Here is a 17,877-nt window from a genome sequence, read left to right as displayed (position 1 = left end):
TCTATAATTTATGGAAAGTAGAGAGAAATAAAAAGCTTTTCACCAGCAGTTCATTTGTTCAGTAGAAGCATTTATACATGAGTTGGAAAAGTCAATGACTAACATTTCCTCAGAAGCTCATTTTATTAATTAGACTCAAGATGAATAGGATTGCTGAAGTTGTTTGGCATTGAACTGTGACTTGTAGTGCTGATTTTGGCTGGTTCATCATAGGGTAAACTTATTCTACAAAATGAAGTAGATGGTATGGAGCACATCTTTGACATAAAAGGGATTGGGAAAAAACCACTGGCCTTAGAACACATCAGTGTTGATTGTGAAGTGGGGAATGTGACAAATAAATCCATAATGGTGCCTAATTATACAAGGACTTCCATAACATTTAAGGTAAGGTTTTTTTAGATTTGAAAATATTTTATTCTGAATGTATATTGAATTATTATTAAAATAATAATTACATGAAAAATTTTAAACACTTTATTTAATCAGGTAAAACAATGATATTTATGGAGATGTTTATAATTCTACCTTTTATTAGTTCACAACTACTCATTTTAATTTCAATTAGCACCAAACAAGATTCATACTTAAGTATTTGAATATAATCATAAAATACATTAAAAACCACTTGTTTCAGTCGCATGTATTTTTGCTTGAAGAAACGGTGCATGATAACAAAGGATGTTTTCAAACAACTTTAGAAATAACCTTAAAATTTTGGATGTGCAATCTGTAGGCACAGTCTATCCTATTGTTTACCAGTATGAATAATAGTTGAAATTTGAAGAAGTGCATAGTTGCTCATATACTTATATTTTATGAAGTTCTTGTACTTTGCCCTCCTCCATTGATTTGTTTATACTAATCCCTAAATAAAATTCTCTGAACTGGGTGTATGCTCAGCATGTGCAAGACCCTCTGTTTAATCCTCAGTCAAAGAAAGAAAGAAAGAAAGAAAGAAAGAAAGAGAGAGAGAGAGAGAGAGAGAGAGAGAGAGAGAGAAAGAAAGAAAGAAATTGCTGCCTCCACTTTTATCTACAAAATGTGTGTCCAATATATTCCTCAAAAGAAACATCAACTATTTACCCATTCTAGGTGCATGAATTCAGTTTTAGAAGGGTCTTTAGAAGTTTGGAAACTCTGGGCTTGTCTTCTACTTTTTTTTTATAATCTTAAAATATATGCACCTAGGTTTTCTCTTTCCTTTCTGAATTATAAATAAAGTGAATATTCTAAATGAAAATCTCTTCTGCTCATTCCCAGCTAAAACCCTTCAATGTCTTCTCTGACCTTCAGGATCAAGTCCTACTTCAGTGGCTTGCCTTTGCTCATCATAATGTTTAATTAACTTCATCTCTTGCCACCTGTATCTCCAGCAACACTTAATCCTTTATTAACAGTATTTCCTTTTTCTGCTGCCTGGAACTCTCTGCCCAAGTTCCCATGTTCCATTTATCTGTATCTAACACCTTTTCATTCTCTCTTGTAAGGTTAAAAGTCTACTTTTTCCAAGAACCTTTCCCTATTCATAAACCTGGATAACAGTCTTCTGCCACTACAGAATTTTTGTACTGCCTTACCGTCATACCTGTTACTTCATATTGCTATTACCTATTTATTATTCCTCACCAGATGATACATTGTGAGAACAAAGAAATCTTACCCACATTTTTATACCTGGCATAAAACATAGTATTTAGCACATACATAATAGTGTATAATGAATAGATAAAAATAATGTGGGGCATTTAGAAGAAAGAAAAAAAAGGAAAGAAAGGTTGAAATAAAGAAAGAAGGATGGAGGAACCTGGAGGGAAGGGTAGAGGAGAGAAAGGAAGGGGAGCTGAGAGGAAGGAAGGGAAGGGAAGGAAATAGGTAGAGTGGGAAGGAAAGAAGAAGAAAAAAAAATCATGACTATTTAGATTGGCTATAAATAAAGAAAACATGATTTTTGCACCACTTCTTTTCTACTTCCAGAATTTACTAATGAGCAAGGAAGCCTGTCAAAATTTTCATGAAACCAAATTATAGAACAATTTCTTAACATTGGGTATTTTGTTTTGTTTTCATGACAGAGATAATATTTTTATTTAATTTTATTCTTCATAATCATTGAACTTTTAAAATGATGTGACTTTAAAAACTAATACTTATGCTATATTAACTATACTGTCTGATTAATTATAAAAGTGGAATTAATAAAATTATTATCATAGGCAACAGTAACTGTGGTGATATTTTCATCACTTTATTACACAAATAATACTGAAATAATGTTGATTGCTAAATCACAAAGTAATTCTATTTTTAATTTTTTGAGGAACTTTCATATTGTTTTCCATAATGGCCATACTAATTTACATTCCCGCCAATAGCATGAAATATTCCTTTTCCCCCACATATTCACAAACACTTGTTATCTCCTGTCCTGTTGATAGTAGCCATCTTAACAGGTGTGGGATGATATCTGATTGTGATTTTTATTTGCCTTTCCTTGAGGATTGTTGATTTTATGTGCTTTTTTTTTTTTTTTTTTTTTTTTTTTGTACGAGGGATTGAACCCATAGGTTCTTAACCACTGAGCCACATCCCCAGCTCTATTTTGTATTTTATTTAGAGACTGGGTCTCACTGAGTTGCTTAGTGCCTTGATTTTGCTGAGGCTGGCTTTGAACTTGCAATCTTCCTGCCTCAGCCTTAGGAGCTGCTGGGATTACAGGCATGTGCAACGGTTACTGGCTGATTTTGTATACATTTTATGGTTAAAAAAATATATTTAAAAGTAGCTTGCTGCACTAAGTTCATATGATGCCAATCTGGTGTCAAAGATTATGCCTTCTTAGATCCATTAGACCTGATTTAATTATTGACCTTGGCCCCATAGTGTATGGTTTTTGTTATATACTTGCTTTTGGGGGAGCCACTGAAATGCTTCTAATTCACCATCTGTAAAAACGCAGTTAACTTCTATGCATTCAAAGGTCTATTCACTTTATCTCCTTTTCTTTTTCATCTTCCAATATTTTTAGCTTTGTTAAATTATTTACTTTAAAACTTATATTCTTAAATTTTTCCATTATGAAAGAAAATTTCCCTCTAATCATATTCTTTCTTCAGTTACTATCCTCCTTATTTTTGATAATTGCTAAACTTTTTGAAAGAAGAATATTTATATGATCACTTCTTATTTCATGGCAGTCCATTTGTGGCTCCTATACTCTGTTAACAATCACTACATCTGAGGTCACTTATGACTTTGAGCAGTTCCTTTCCCAGGTTATCTGCCTCAAGATCCCTATAGTGTTTGACACTGTTAACCTGCCTTCTAACTCTCTTTACCTTTTATTTTATATCATTCTATATTGTTTGCCTGACATTTCTTGATTATTATTTATCTTGTCTTTTTTCCCCTCTCTCTAGCTTCCACATAAAAGAGATAACCTTGACTTTCTGAGTCTGGCTTATTTCACTCAGCATGATGTTCTCCACTTCCAGCCATTTTCTAGCAAATGACATACTTTCATTCTTGTTTATAGCTTAGTAAATCTCCATTTTATATTTTAAAAATATGCATTTTTTCTTATTTCTACAGGAACAGTTTGAAATAGAAGATTGAGACTAACAATATGAGAGAGAAAATAAAAATTTAGAAAGCCTAGTTGACATATAGGTAAAATGCTATGGAATGTTATCAAACCAAAAAAGTAGTAGAAAATAATTACCCAATAAGGAAGAGAAGCAATGAGGGACTTCCAAAAATGTTGGTGCAGGGAGTTTTGTAAACCTATTTCTTTAAAGTAGTGGTAACACTGGAAAAAATTGTCAAAATCAAATTTTTTAGAAATCTGGAAATTAAAGATGTAAAACAATCTGAGTAAATTTTTATTTAAAAAAATACCTCTAAATAATGGTGAAAGTAGAATGATTTGTGGCTTTTAGCTTGATCTACTCCTATCTCCCTCAGCTCTGCAATCTTAAGAACTATAGTAGTAGTTAAAACCAGAGGCCTTTCAAACAAGAAAATAGGCAGATTGTGTATGGATCATTATTTGACTTTTCTCAAAGTTTTCTGGAAACATCTCACTAGCAAGGTATTATCTCATTTGACTTGTCTCAGAGTTTTTTTTGATCAAAGGATCCTATGTTTAGAGTATTTGTTAAAAAATCTTGGGCAACAATTGTTCAAATTACAGTATCCAGACTGCAGTAACAGTAGCAAACAATAAGAGTTTGGTTCAAAACTTGAAAGGAGTATCTAGAACATGAAATACCACTAGGAAAATTTAAAACCTCTGAAATATCCTGTGGGTCAAGCAGATCATATATATGTGCATTATATGTGCATATGTATGTGTGTGCATGTTCAAGAAAGATATGAGGGCATCCAAGTATTTTGCCTCTGGCTGACATAAATGTACTTCTTGAAATGGAAATTAAAGCTACAACTGAGTTTTAAACTACCTCAATGCTGATGGTATACCAAAACATATATATGGTGCTCCTTTGCAATGGGTAGAACACTTATTGGTTCAGGGCATTTAAAGAACCTGTGACAAATCATTGCTGACTACTGAGCTAGTAGCTAAGCAGGGACTTTAGTAGGCACATATTATGTATGAATGTAGATTTCTAGAATTAACCCATAAATAATTTGTGCATGGCCTATAAAGGATATTTATATTTTCTAAGCAACAATGACCTTGATAAAAGTAGCAGTACAAAATAAACATTGGTTTTCTGTAAGACTAATTTCCATTATTCTATTTTTTAATATGTCTCTTCTTAGATTTTTTCCCACTATATATAGGATTTTTGTGATTGTTTTTCTTTTAAAAGTGAATAATTTTAATGGAAATATTCAAATTAAATTTCAGTAGTTCTATATTTTAGTTTGTCACACTACTTTCATGTAGTATAATGTGGGGAACCAATCTGAATGATTCGTATTCTCCTTCCCGTAGTGGAGAGGCTTTTTTCATTACTACATCTCATAGTGACTTGGACATTGCCCTGGTCCCAGAAGTTTGAGGAAGCATCTTCAGACATAGGCATGTTGTCCCATGGATTGAGCTATGCTTACCTGTTCCTTTGTGATATTACCCCTTTGCCCTGTTTGGGATAGAATGTTCCATGGAAATGCCCTTTGTGTGTCCCCTTGCTCTGCTTTTGAGTGTGGCCTTCCTAGATGTCAGTCAATCTGCTGACAGCAGACATCACAAAGCTAGACTCAACCCCCCTGAAACCTAACCCCTTGCCTTATTTGAATGGCTTCTCCCCAATAAAAGGCTTCAACAAATGGCTCTCTCTCTCTTTCTACGGACCCCTAAGGTCAGAGGAGCCATCACAGGACCCCGAAGAAAAAGGTATCACTGTCTCTTGTGTGGTTATTTCATGCAGCCCAGTTCCCCTGCAGTGACCTTGAGTGTTTTAGTCATGAAGAACAAGTATAACATATTAAAACATAAAAAAGTATATAATTCTTATTTTTCAATTCTCTTTTTTAGGTATCATCAGATCTACCAATAGTGTGGGGAAATCCATATATCACTATAGACCCTGATAATTCAGTTCCATATATTCTACATGTGTGCCCTTGGAAACGTGGTATATTCAAAGGTATCAAATCCATTAATAAAATATTATTATAGCTCACACTAGATGGAAATATGATGAGAATTTTAATTATAATTTATTTATTTTTCTAAATGTCTCAGAGTGAGATTTAGTTGTACATTTCTGTAATTAGCTTTCTAAACAATCTGACCTTTAAGTCATTTATTTTATGCCTGGTTCTAGATTATCTTTTTAATGTTTTTGTTAGTGCATTTCTGTTATACATAATAGTGAAGCTCATTTTGACATATAACATTTTTCCTCCATTTCAATACCTAGTACCTCCTTTTTGTCTCCCCTCCTCCTATGCTTTGATCCCTTTCCTCTTCTCTATTGGTCTTATTCTATTTATTTATTGTTTTAAATTGATGCATTATAGGTATATATAAAATTGAAATGCAATGTGATCTATTCACACATGCACATAACATAATTTGATCAACTTCATTCCTCAGGTCTGCCCCTTTCTTTTTCCTCCTCCCTCCTCCTTGGGCTCCCATCTCTCCTCTACTGATCTCCCTTCCATTTTCATAAGATCCCCTTTTTAAAATTCCTTACTTCCCTCTAGCTTCCACGTATGAGAGAAAACATTCAGCTCTTGACTTTCTGAATCTGAATTATTTCACTTAGTATGATGTTCTCCATTTCCAACCATTTACCAGCAAATGACACAATTTCATTTTTCTTCATGGATGAGTAGAACTCTATTGTGTATATATACCACATTTTCTTTATCCATTCATCTATTGACAGGTACCTAGGCTGGTTTTGTAACTTGGTTATTGTGGATTGTGCTGCATTCATCACTGTAGCATGCTGATTATAGTTCTTCTGGATAAATCCAAAGGAGAGGGATAGCTGGGTGGAAACTTCATACTGCTTTCCAAAGTGGTAGTGCTGTATTATCTTTATCATTTATTCAATTTTATTTGTCAACAATTTTTAGAAGTGGTTAAGAGTATTTATGTTTAAAATTTGATAAACACATTCAAATACTTCTAAAAATATACAAACTGAATAATATTTTATGAGAATGTCTGTTTACAGAGTTGTATCTTATAAAACATCTATATGAACATAATTGATATTTTGAAAATAGTTTAAAGACTTGGTATGTGTTAAATTTTTTTACTTTATCTCTGATAAACCATTCATTTATACAAGTTTTCCGAAAGGTTCCTGAACAGAATTACTTGCCTGGAAATGGGGGTGATAGGTATTCCTACAAGCTTTTGAAGGGAGGAAAATAAGATGCAATAGAAGATAAATAGCTAGAACTAAAGAGCTATGATTCATCAAAGGAAATGGTTTTCCTAATTGGGAGAGAATTAAATCCATTGAAAGATGGAATCTAGTAAGGAAATTATTAAAATGGAGGTAACTAGATACAACTTTAGAAGTGTAGAAAACATACACCTAGAAGTTTTCTTGTGCTCCATGGAAGTACTAGCCTCTTATCCCTGTGTACCTCAACAAAGACTATTTGAGGAAAGGATCTACATCTAGCATAGAAGGTATAGGAAGATGCTGCAAAGCAGAAAGTACAGAGAGTATTCTAAATGCCAATGTTATTAGCAAGCAGAAGGGAAATTTCAGAATAGCAACCACAATGCTCCAGTTCCTACAGCTGTGACAGAATGCAATGTGTAAGAAGAATCTACATACCCATCCCCACTCTCTGCCTTTTAATGTGCTTAACCTCAAATGTCAACATAGCAACAGTGCTTAGCATTTTCTGAAATCTTCCCACTACTTTTTGAGATAATGAGCTTTATAAAGTCTGTGAATAAATCGCCTGGTAGGTACATTTGAGCTATAATGACCCTATTTCCAAGCATGTCAGTGAAGTCACATTTTGCCATTTTTTAGGTAATCCAGAAGATATAAATTGGATTCAAGACAATTTTATTTCAATTTTAATTTTAATGATCTATGATAAATCTTAATAGTTGGTGGTGGATCTTCCTTAGCTTTACAATTTTAACTAGCCTTTTGTAAAAGCATCATGTCATTCAAATTTTCATGATTCTTTTTCATAAACCATAATGAATATCAATTTCATGTTCTATAGAAAGCAGCCAGTTATGTTACTCGTGAGAAGGAACATAAAAGGAACCACAAACTGTGGAACATCATTGAATTGGGAATGTTTATGAATGTGTCAACTAAAGCCCCTGGTCCATGAAAAGGTCTCTAAGTTGTTGAAATGAACCTAAGAAAAAATTGCCTGATTAGATTTGACATGCCTTTTCATTGTATAATTGTTTCCTTGATTTTTGTCAGGTTTTATAAGATCATTAAATTTCAGTACTTATTTTAACTATTCAGATATAGTTAAGATACTCTTTAACGCATAAGACATCAGAACCTTAATCAGGCATCCTTTTAGATTGGTCAGAACTGGAACATAAATTTTCTAATTATTTTGAATGTTACCATTAAATACAAAGATGGATATGATATAGCTCCAACCTCCCAGGAATTTATAGCTGATTGTAGGAATGGATATACATGAACCATCTCAATCAGGGTATACTATGATATACCAAAATTTTAGAGAATTTCATAGAGGATATTGGTTTGATTGGGACCTTGAATGATGATCTGAGATTTATCAGCTAATATGGGTGAGAAGGACATTCCTGCAGAGAAAACAACCTTATCAAAAAAAAACAAAGACAATTTCTTTAAATATTTTTTTTGAGAGGAGGAAAAGTTTATTTGGGGGCTCACAGTTCAGAGGTCTCAATCCATAGACAGCTGGCTTCCTTCCTTAGGATTTGAGGTGAGGCAGAACATCATGGCGGAAGAGTGTGGTGGAGGGAAGCAGCTCACATGATGATCAGAAGGCAGAAAAAAGTTTAAATAAAATTTTAAAAATGCTTGTGCTGGGGTTTATAAGTATTTGATTGGAATGCAGAGTGACATACAGTTAGAAATACAGGTAGACTTTTTGGGGAAGAGTTTTGTTTTCCTATTGCAGTGGGAGCTATTGAAAATGTCTGAGGAAGTACAAGGCATGAGTTGACCGAGTGCTGATAAGGAAAAGTCTGGAGATAATAAATAAAGCAAATGGGAGGAGAGAGACAGGGTAGTTAAATCTGGGAGATCAGTTACGGTTCTTTGACAGTATGCCAAGTAATCAGTTCTTAATATTAGCTTGTGACCCCACTTTGAAAGACAGATCCTAAAATAAGAGTTTAATTGCAAGTACTTTATCTAAGAGATGATCAAAGGAAGCATTCTGAGAGAATGGAAAAGTAAGATGCTGAAGGATAAAGCTAATAAAAAGTAAGGTATCTAGTAGATTATTTCTGAAAACTGGGAGACCTTACCTGAGACCTCCAGATAGAATCATCACACTGAATGGCAAGTAAATTGGAGCATTTATCCTCTAACTTCTGTCCATTAATGACTAGTGTGTTATTAAGGCCGGTTCACATGACAGTGAATCTTCACAGCCAAAAAGAGTTATAACGGGGGATATCAGTGGGGATACTAATGGCATGTATTAACCTTGGCTTAAACATGGGAAATTCTCTCCTACTGTTCATGATCTTTAGTAACCTGGCAACTCCAAAAAGTAGATAACAATTATCAATTTTGACAGTATCAGCAATCACTTTATATTTGGCTCAGTCACACCCAAAAGAGCTTTTTTTACTTGCTGAAAAGTGATTATGTTCATTTAGTTCAGCACAAGTATAAATTATAGCCACAATTCATTTATAAAAATTTGCAATTCATGAGTTAGCACACTGGAATGAGATCTGTTATGATGCTGGCACAAGAAAGCCTCATCCAAAAAAAAAAAAAAAAAGAAAAAAGAAAAGAAAAGAAAAGAAAGCCTCATCTAAACAATTGCAAAAAAGCTTTTAGTCAATCTTAAAATTTCTTTTCAGTGATCTTCTGCTTAATGTCAAAACAAAATGTTTAATGTGTAACAATAAATTTCTCTTTTTTTTTGGTACCTGTGATTGAACCCAGAGTCTCTTACCCATTGAACCACATCTCTAGCCCTTTTTATTTTTTACTGTGAGGCAAGGTCTTGCTAAATTGCAGAGGCTGGCTTTGAACTTGCAATCCTCCTGCCTCAGCCTCTCAAGCAGCTGGGAGTATAGATGTGTGCCACCATGCCAGGCAAAGTTTTTCTTATATTAAGCCCACATTTAAACAGGATAGAAGTAGTTATTCTTATTGGCATTCTGCTATTCTCAATGTTTATTTCAAAGACATGTTTTACCAATGACCAGCTTTTAAGATGATAAGTTCAGTTCCAAATATGATTTCTTTTTTAAATTTTTTAATTTGTCCTACTTAGTTGTACATGACAGCAGAATGCATTTCAATTCATCATACACAAATGGAGCGCAACATTTCAATTCTCTGGTTGTACATGGTATAGGGGTACAAAATTCATGCAATCATACATGTACCTACAGTACTGATGTCCATCTCATTCCACCATATTTATGTTTGAAGAATGCTACTTGTCATGTATTTTCAGAATGTGATGCTGAGCAAAAGTAGTGTCATTAACATTTTCATTTAAAGCTTGGGCAGTGTGTTCAAGTCATCCACCATGTTACAATGGCAAAAATGCATATCTTGTGCATTACTATTTCTTGTTTTTACTGTTATTTTGTTTCAAAAGAGTATATTCATACATAAAAAAAATTGATTTTCAATGTTTTCATAATATTTCCCTTTAAAATTTTTCAGGATAAAATTAATATTATGTATGTATTTTAGATTTAGCTTGTATCTTAAGATTTCAAAACCAATAGAATTAGTTTAAGAAAAAAAGTTTAACACTAAATATAATCATAAAAGCCTTATTTCATTTCCACTTTTATAAAATAATTTTACATATTTCTTTGTAAAATATCAAGAAATAATTTCCTTTATAAAAAGAGCTCTTTGAGATTTGCCTTTCTTCTAAACTACAAACCAAGTTACTTTTTATATCCTAAGTGATCCATCCTTTGATTTTTGCCATTTAAATAATGTCTAACTATATCAGAACTTCAAAGGATACTACTATAACAATTGAGGATTGCTTTACATAAAATCTCATTTTTTTGAGTTTATCTATTTTAGGAATATCTAGTATTTTCTCAAATAATTGCAACTTCTTAAAACAAAGGCCATCATCAATATGATTGTTTTTTATAATTTAATATTACATGAAGAACAGACTTAGAATCTCCTTCCTACTCCCACTTTCAATTTCTGGACACACCACTAGGTTATTCAAACCCCAGAGCCTCAATTTTTTTCATTCATGGAATAATAATATGCATACTTTCCAAATCACCAGCTGTTGTTCTATCAGTGGTTGTTAATACAGCAGAGTCCCTAAATCAGAATACAAAGAAATTAATAAACAAATATTAGCTCCTCTCATTATTTTATATGATTTGACAAATATGACTTCAACACCCATATGTCTTTCTCATATTATGTGACTCTGTGTAATTCACTTAACCTCACTGAATGTCAATAATTTTAAAATATAATATAAATTTAAAATTTATAATATAAATCTAAAATATAATTTTAAATTATGGGTAATATTTAACCTTTCAAGATGGATATGGGCATTAAATAGGAATATATGAAAAGTGTCCATCTAGTAGATGATTTGCTAATCTCTATTATTCGTATTAAATATACTATCTTCCATCTCCACTCATCTACCCCTCCCATTTGAAAAAAGAGTCTTTTCTGACATTGCAAAAAAAGGTGTAGAAGCATCATTTGCACATGAACACTGTGTTAATATAAATTTACCTCTATTCTTTTAATATAGCAGGTCCTAGAAGAAAGCTATGTAAGAATCTATCTGGCTTTAGAGATGCATGATACAAATGTAAAAATCTAATATATATATATATATATATATATATATATATATATATATATATATATATTATATATAAGCTGTGCATACTCTTTAAAGTTTATTAGAATTCTAATTATTACCAGTTTAATTTTTTATGTATTTTACTAACTATTGAACAAAACATATTTTCTTTATTAATAATAACTACTAACACTACATATACTTCTCTAATCTTCAAACAGTGTTTGATATAGGTACTATTATTTATCTTGTTTTACTTAAGAGGAAACGGAGGTGGAGAAAACTTCACTTGTTGACAGTAATATCACTTGTCAATGGCAGACGTGGATTTGAACCTGTAAAGTTTGGTTCCAGAATATTTGCTTTGTATCACTCTACTGTATTGTCCCTCTTTAATGTTGAAAGAAACTTAAATATAACACCACAAAAAATCTTAAGATATTATAAAACATAGATTTTTGCTTTTTCTGTCTTCTTTTTCTCCTTACTATTCCCTTCCTAATTTGGCAGGCAAATGGCTAAAATGCCAGATGACTATGTATTCCTGTTTTGAAAATATCTTAACTTGATATAGGAATATGGGGAATTTGGTCCCTACTCTATCTTTACTTTTCTCAATGAAAAAGCCAGGAAGAGTACAATTAAAACACCTGGCCAAAACTGAGTTGGGATCTTGTTGGCTTATTCCCATTACCAGCTTGCACTGAAATAGCTGTAGAAGCATACAAACTAGTCAGGTGCCACTGGTCTGTGAAAACAAGTGTTGATTGCAAAAAAGTGTTTCATGCTCTTTTAGATGAAAGGAATATTTTATAAAAGCAGGGCCTTGAGGCACTACAGAGAGAATAGATTAGTTTTGCTTGGATCCTCTCATGGATCTTTGGATTCTCCTCTGCTTTTATCTTCTCTGCTTTCCCAAATAGCTTGAGTTATGTTTCATGATGATTTTAGCCACCTGCAAGATAATACTCTCAAGGATTTTTGAGCACTAGATCTTTTCTTCCAGATCCACATACCTCAAAACAAGATATGTGCTAATTCTAGCCCAACTCCAATTTAAACGATTGGCTAGAGATAGATTTATTCAAGTTAATAGATCAGTGAGTGATGTCTCATACGGCTTTCTCTGCCTTTACACAGCCAGGCCAGAATCAGCCTTTAGGCCACATAGCAGCAGGTATATAGTCAATATTGAATGACAGAAGTAATGTATTTCAGAAATTGTTTCTAAAATATTAAAAAGCATGATCAGTAATGCAAAAATAGGAGTGCAATAAAATATAAGAACCACCATCAAGGAAGATTTTAGACCTTGAAGTGCAGCATAAATTTGGCAAGGGCATACACTTTGTCAGGATGAGGGAAATACACTCCTGCAACTTCAGTGTTTACCATGAGGCCCATGTTAAATTGACACAGAGCTTACTTGTAATTCTCAATTATGTATTGGAGGCATAGTTCTCCCTGGGAGTGTAAGGCAGACGGTAGATGCTCTATTGAGTATAAATTCACGTTGTTTTAGGAAGAACGATCCAGTGGCTGATGAATTCACCCAGGATATTCTAATTAAAGTCTTTATACTTGAACGTTGAACTACTAAGTCACACTTAGCATTTTTTTTAGAAATATTATTATTTTTTCTCTAATACATGTTCATTCTCACTCTCTGGATGTCTGTATGTGTGTGTGTGTGTGTGTGTGTGTGTGTGTGTGTGTGTGTTTGGGAGTGTGTGGGGGTTTTTTCTTGGCTAATCAAAAGAATTTTAGTTGGTTTTACAGTTATTTATAGTCAAGTGAAATGTGATCTAATAGGTCAATGGTTTTTCTCAGAGAAGACATAAGAATCTCAGATACAGGGTTTTATTATAAAATATTTATTCATACTGTTTCTAGAAAATATTTTTAGAAACTTTTCTAATTTAAAACACCCTTCAAAGATACTTTCCTAATATGTGAGTAATTAACCCAAACTTACTAGAATTAGTATAATTAGAAGATCACTCAGAAATTCTGAAATATTAAAAGATAATAGCTTTTTTTCCCAAAGGCATGGACAGAGATTTATTTCAGAGAGTAGATACATTTTCCAGAGAGAATGATGACAATCTCAAGAGAGAGATGCCTTTGGGGTAAAACAAAGAATATGCATTCAAGGGAGAATGTAGGCTGTCTCCAGAGGGAGAGACACCTGATAGTGGCTTTTAAATACTTTTTGAACATCAAAATTCTTCACAATGGTTTACAAATACTGGCAAACCTCTGTTCTTGACCACTTTTGCAATTTTGTGAAGAGTGATCAATCACCTTTGTTTGTTATTCCAGGGATAAAAAATTTAAAGATGCCTTGTTATGCTAAAATTCCTTTCTGACTCATGATTTATTAAATAAGTTTACATCTGAATGAAAACAATAATAAAATAAAGGTTTTTACATGAAGAATTAGGAAGTCAAATTTATAGTGTAGTGAATCCAAACAAATAACCAAATATTTACCCTTGATACTAGTGAATCAATTTTTATGAAACTAAGGAAATATTGATTAATAGAAATTAGATAGGGAGAGAAAGAGATGGGGTGGGAGAGGGAGGGAGGGAGATATGATACATTCATAGATTAAAGTCTTCTTGGTATCTAGATATGGTGGCACCATTAATCATACTTTATTAATTATCTTGCACGTGACATAGGAAGACCTCCCATAAGTGACTGTGAATTCAACTTGCATGTCTTTTTTTTTTAAAGAGAGAGAGAGTGAGGGAGAGAGGGACGGAGGGAGAGAGAGAGAGAGAGAGAGAGAGAGAGAGAGAGAGAGAGAGAGGAGAGAGAGAGAGAGAGATTGATTTTTTAATATTTATTTTTTAGTTCTCGGCGGACACAACATCTTTGTTGGTATGTGGTGCTGAGGATCCAACCCAGTGTCCCATGCATGCCAGGCGAGCGCGCTACTGCTTGAGCCACATCCCCAGCATGTCTTTTTTTAATTGATTCTTTTTAGTTATATATAACATTAGGATTCATTTTGACATAATTATAAAAGAATGGAATATAATTTGCTCTAATTCAGTCCCCAGTATTTTCTTTTATTTTCCCTCCTCCCTTCCACATTCCTTTCCCTCTAGTCTACTGAACATTCTGCTATTTACTGAATGATTGATTGATTTTAATTACTGTCTTGTGGATGTACACGATGGTGAGATTCACTGTGGTATATTCATATATGTACATAGTAAAGTGAGGTCAGATTCATTCCACTGTTCTTCCCTTATCCTGTTGCTCCTCCCTCCCCTCCAGTCCCCTTCCTCTACTACAGTGATCTTTCTTCTACTTTGATGGACCCCCTCCCTTTTTTCTTTTCTTTATTTTGGACTAGCTCACTTGAGCATCTTATTTGTACTTCTGATTTGGGATGACTCACAATTTCTGTTGTTTTACTTATGAGCAATGCTGGCCAGGGAGGGGCAGGTATAATCTCTGAAACTGGCAGGATAATTTTTAACAGGTTTATTGTTGTAGAACTGACAATAAATCACACTTATTTAAAGTATACATTTTGAAAATATTTAACATACATATATACCTATGAAGCCTTTAACACAATTGAGATAATAAATATACCTATCGCTCCAAAAACTTTCCTTGTGCTCATTTTTGGTCCTTTTGTCCTACTTCATCGCTCATAACTCAAGCTACCCTAACTATAGGCAACCAACTATGTTACCTATCATTTTACACATATTTTATAACATTACATAAAAATGAATCATAAAGTGTGCATCCTTTATGGCTGCTGTATTTGTACAAAGCAATTATTTTGAGATCCATCCACATGGTTTATTAATAGTTTATTTCTTTTAATGCTAAACAGTATTCTGTGGAAGATATATCAACATTTGTTTATTGATGAACATTTATGATGTTTTCCTATTTTAATTAAAAATAAAGCTGTGGGTTGAGGATATAGCTCAGGGGTAGAGTTCTTGACTAGCATATGCAAGGCCCTGATTCCATTCCCAGCACCACACACACACACATAAAAATAATTAAAAAAATAAGTTGCTATGCACATTCATGTGTAAGTCTTTGTATGGACATATGCTTTTATTCTTCTGGCATATACTACTTATGAATGAAATGGCCAGATCGCCTGGTAACTGAGTGCATAACATGTAAAGGAACTGCCAGTTTCCCAAAGAGGTTGCTTCTTTTTTCCATCTCCACCAGTAGTAGGTTAGTGTTTCAGTTCCTTTACAACCATGAGCATATTTAGGAGGATTAGTTATTTTAATTTTAGCCCTTTAAGTTTGTGTATAATGGTATTACACTGCGCTCTTATTTTGCATTTCTTTAATGAATAATGATGTTGAACATTTTTTTATGTCCTTATCTGTTATCATATATTTTCTTTACTGAAATGTCTTTTCAAATCCTTTCCCTTTTACCTTCCTCCTCTATTGGGTTGTTTATTTTCTTGTTATTAAATTTTCACAGATTTTTGTTTGTTGTTTGTTTTTGGTACTAGCTATTCAACCCAGGGATGTTTACCACGTAGCCACATCCCTAGCCCTATTGTTTTTTTAATTTTGAGATAGGATCTTAATTAGTTGCTGATGCTGTCTTCAAAATTTCAAAACTCCTACCTCATCCTCCCAAGCCACTGGCATTACAGGAGTGTGCCACTGTGCCTAGCTAAATTTTGAGAGTTTTAAAATACCTTAGATGTATTGCAGATTCAGTTCTAGGTCACCACACTAAAGCATATTATTGCAATAAAGCAAGTGACATGAAATTTTTTGCTTTCTCAGTGCATATACAAGTTATGTTTACACTATACTGTAGTCTATTGTACAATAATATTATGTCTAAAAAACAGTGTACATACTTTAATTAAAAAATACCTCATGGAAAAATGCTAGCAATCATCTGAGCTGTGGGAAAAAAAATGGCTCTGGTAGATTTGCTCCAAGCAAGGTTTCCACAAACCTTCAATTTTTCAGAAATGCAATGTCTGCAAAGCACAATAAAGAAAAACACAATAAAAACAAATATGCTTATATATACATGTATAGTCTGGATACATGTTTTTTTTTTATCAGAGATATGTTTTCAAAAATTTTGTTGTATTCTGTTGCTTTCCTTTAATTTTCTTCACAGTGTCTATTGAAGAGAAGTTTTTATTTATTGCTTAAATTTATCCTTTTATTTTTTTTCTTGTATAGATCAGGAAGAATTAGAGTTTTCACAGCCAACTGGACCATCACTGCTTGAATATTTTGCTCCAGGCTCTGTTTATCACCCCTAATTTTGTTTTTCTCACATTCCCTTTTTCTTTCTTTTTTTGGTCCCCTAATGAAGAAAATAAGTTTAAAATAAACTTAAAATAAAGCGAGAAAAAATCAAGGGAGATCTAGGCACAATGGTACACACCTATAGTGCTAGCACTTAGGACTGAGGCAGGAGGATCACTTGAACCCAGGAATTTGAGTTTAGCTTGGGACAACTTAAGAAGATCCCTCTCAAAAAGAAAAAATGAAAAAGAAAAAAAAAAGAAGAGGAGGTTTGACAAATATTCCTGAGGCCATCTTAGCCTTCCTACTTAGATTATATTAGATAGTATGAGATTAGAGAAACAATAATTATTTAAGTTCATTTGATCATCTGTATGCTCAGAGCAAACACATATGAAAGAAAAACAACCTTCTTAATTGAACTAATAAGCTCTGAGAAATTCACAAATTGATAAAATCTCAGTCATACAAGAATGTTCCTCCAGAGCTCTTCTCTATAAAAATAGGGAGTGATGAGGCATGAAGCCAGGGGAGAGGGCAGGGTAACTATGAGGGGACTTAAGTCTGGCTTTTTCACAAACTAATATGAAATTAGAGAAAAGCCATCCCCAATTTAAAAAAAAAAAAAAAACTTGTATTCTAGGAAATGTTTGTCTTACTGGTTGTTGAAGGAAACATTTAAAAAAAAATCAACTACATAAAGGGTTTACAAAGGGGAAAAAGCATTTTTTAAAAGAAAAGATTGTGCTTTAGAAATTTTAATGGCTATAATTTCTATTATTAGATTTTTTCTCATACTCTTTAGACAAACTGAACATTTCTGTTAAGTCAAAAATGCTGTATCTTAATGTAGAGTTGTGTTGACACACTACCATTATTTATTATGTTTATATCTTTTCCAAAGCAGTCTAATAATTTTCCTATCACTCTGACAAATTCAAACGATAAGAATCAGGTATTTAATTCATGTTTGTTTCTTTTTGTATCAGTTGACCTTAGCCTGAATACTGCAATATAGGGAACAAAATAATCACATGTACATATATTGTGAAAAAAATTATCATGTTTTAGAAACTCATATTCTGTGCAAATTTATTATTTACTGTGTTTGGTT

At 33.0% G+C, this 17,877-nt stretch overlaps 1 protein-coding gene across 1 annotated transcript in view; it reads left to right on the top strand.

Moving 5' to 3' along the window:
- Window positions 1–17,877, top strand: part of Cfap47 (cilia and flagella associated protein 47) — a 416,223-nt gene that overhangs the window by 271,591 nt on the left and 126,755 nt on the right. The window contains 2 exon segments of the mRNA XM_077793662.1: window positions 214–387; window positions 5,504–5,615. Coding sequence (XP_077649788.1) covers window positions 214–387; window positions 5,504–5,615 — 286 coding nt within the window.

The sequence above is a fragment of the Urocitellus parryii genome, chromosome X (assembly GCF_045843805.1).
Source record: "Urocitellus parryii isolate mUroPar1 chromosome X, mUroPar1.hap1, whole genome shotgun sequence".
In the NCBI taxonomy this organism is placed as follows: domain Eukaryota; kingdom Metazoa; phylum Chordata; class Mammalia; order Rodentia; family Sciuridae; genus Urocitellus; species Urocitellus parryii.
Note: the sequence above shows the minus strand (reverse complement) of the source record. Positions and strands in the feature narration are given on the sequence as shown.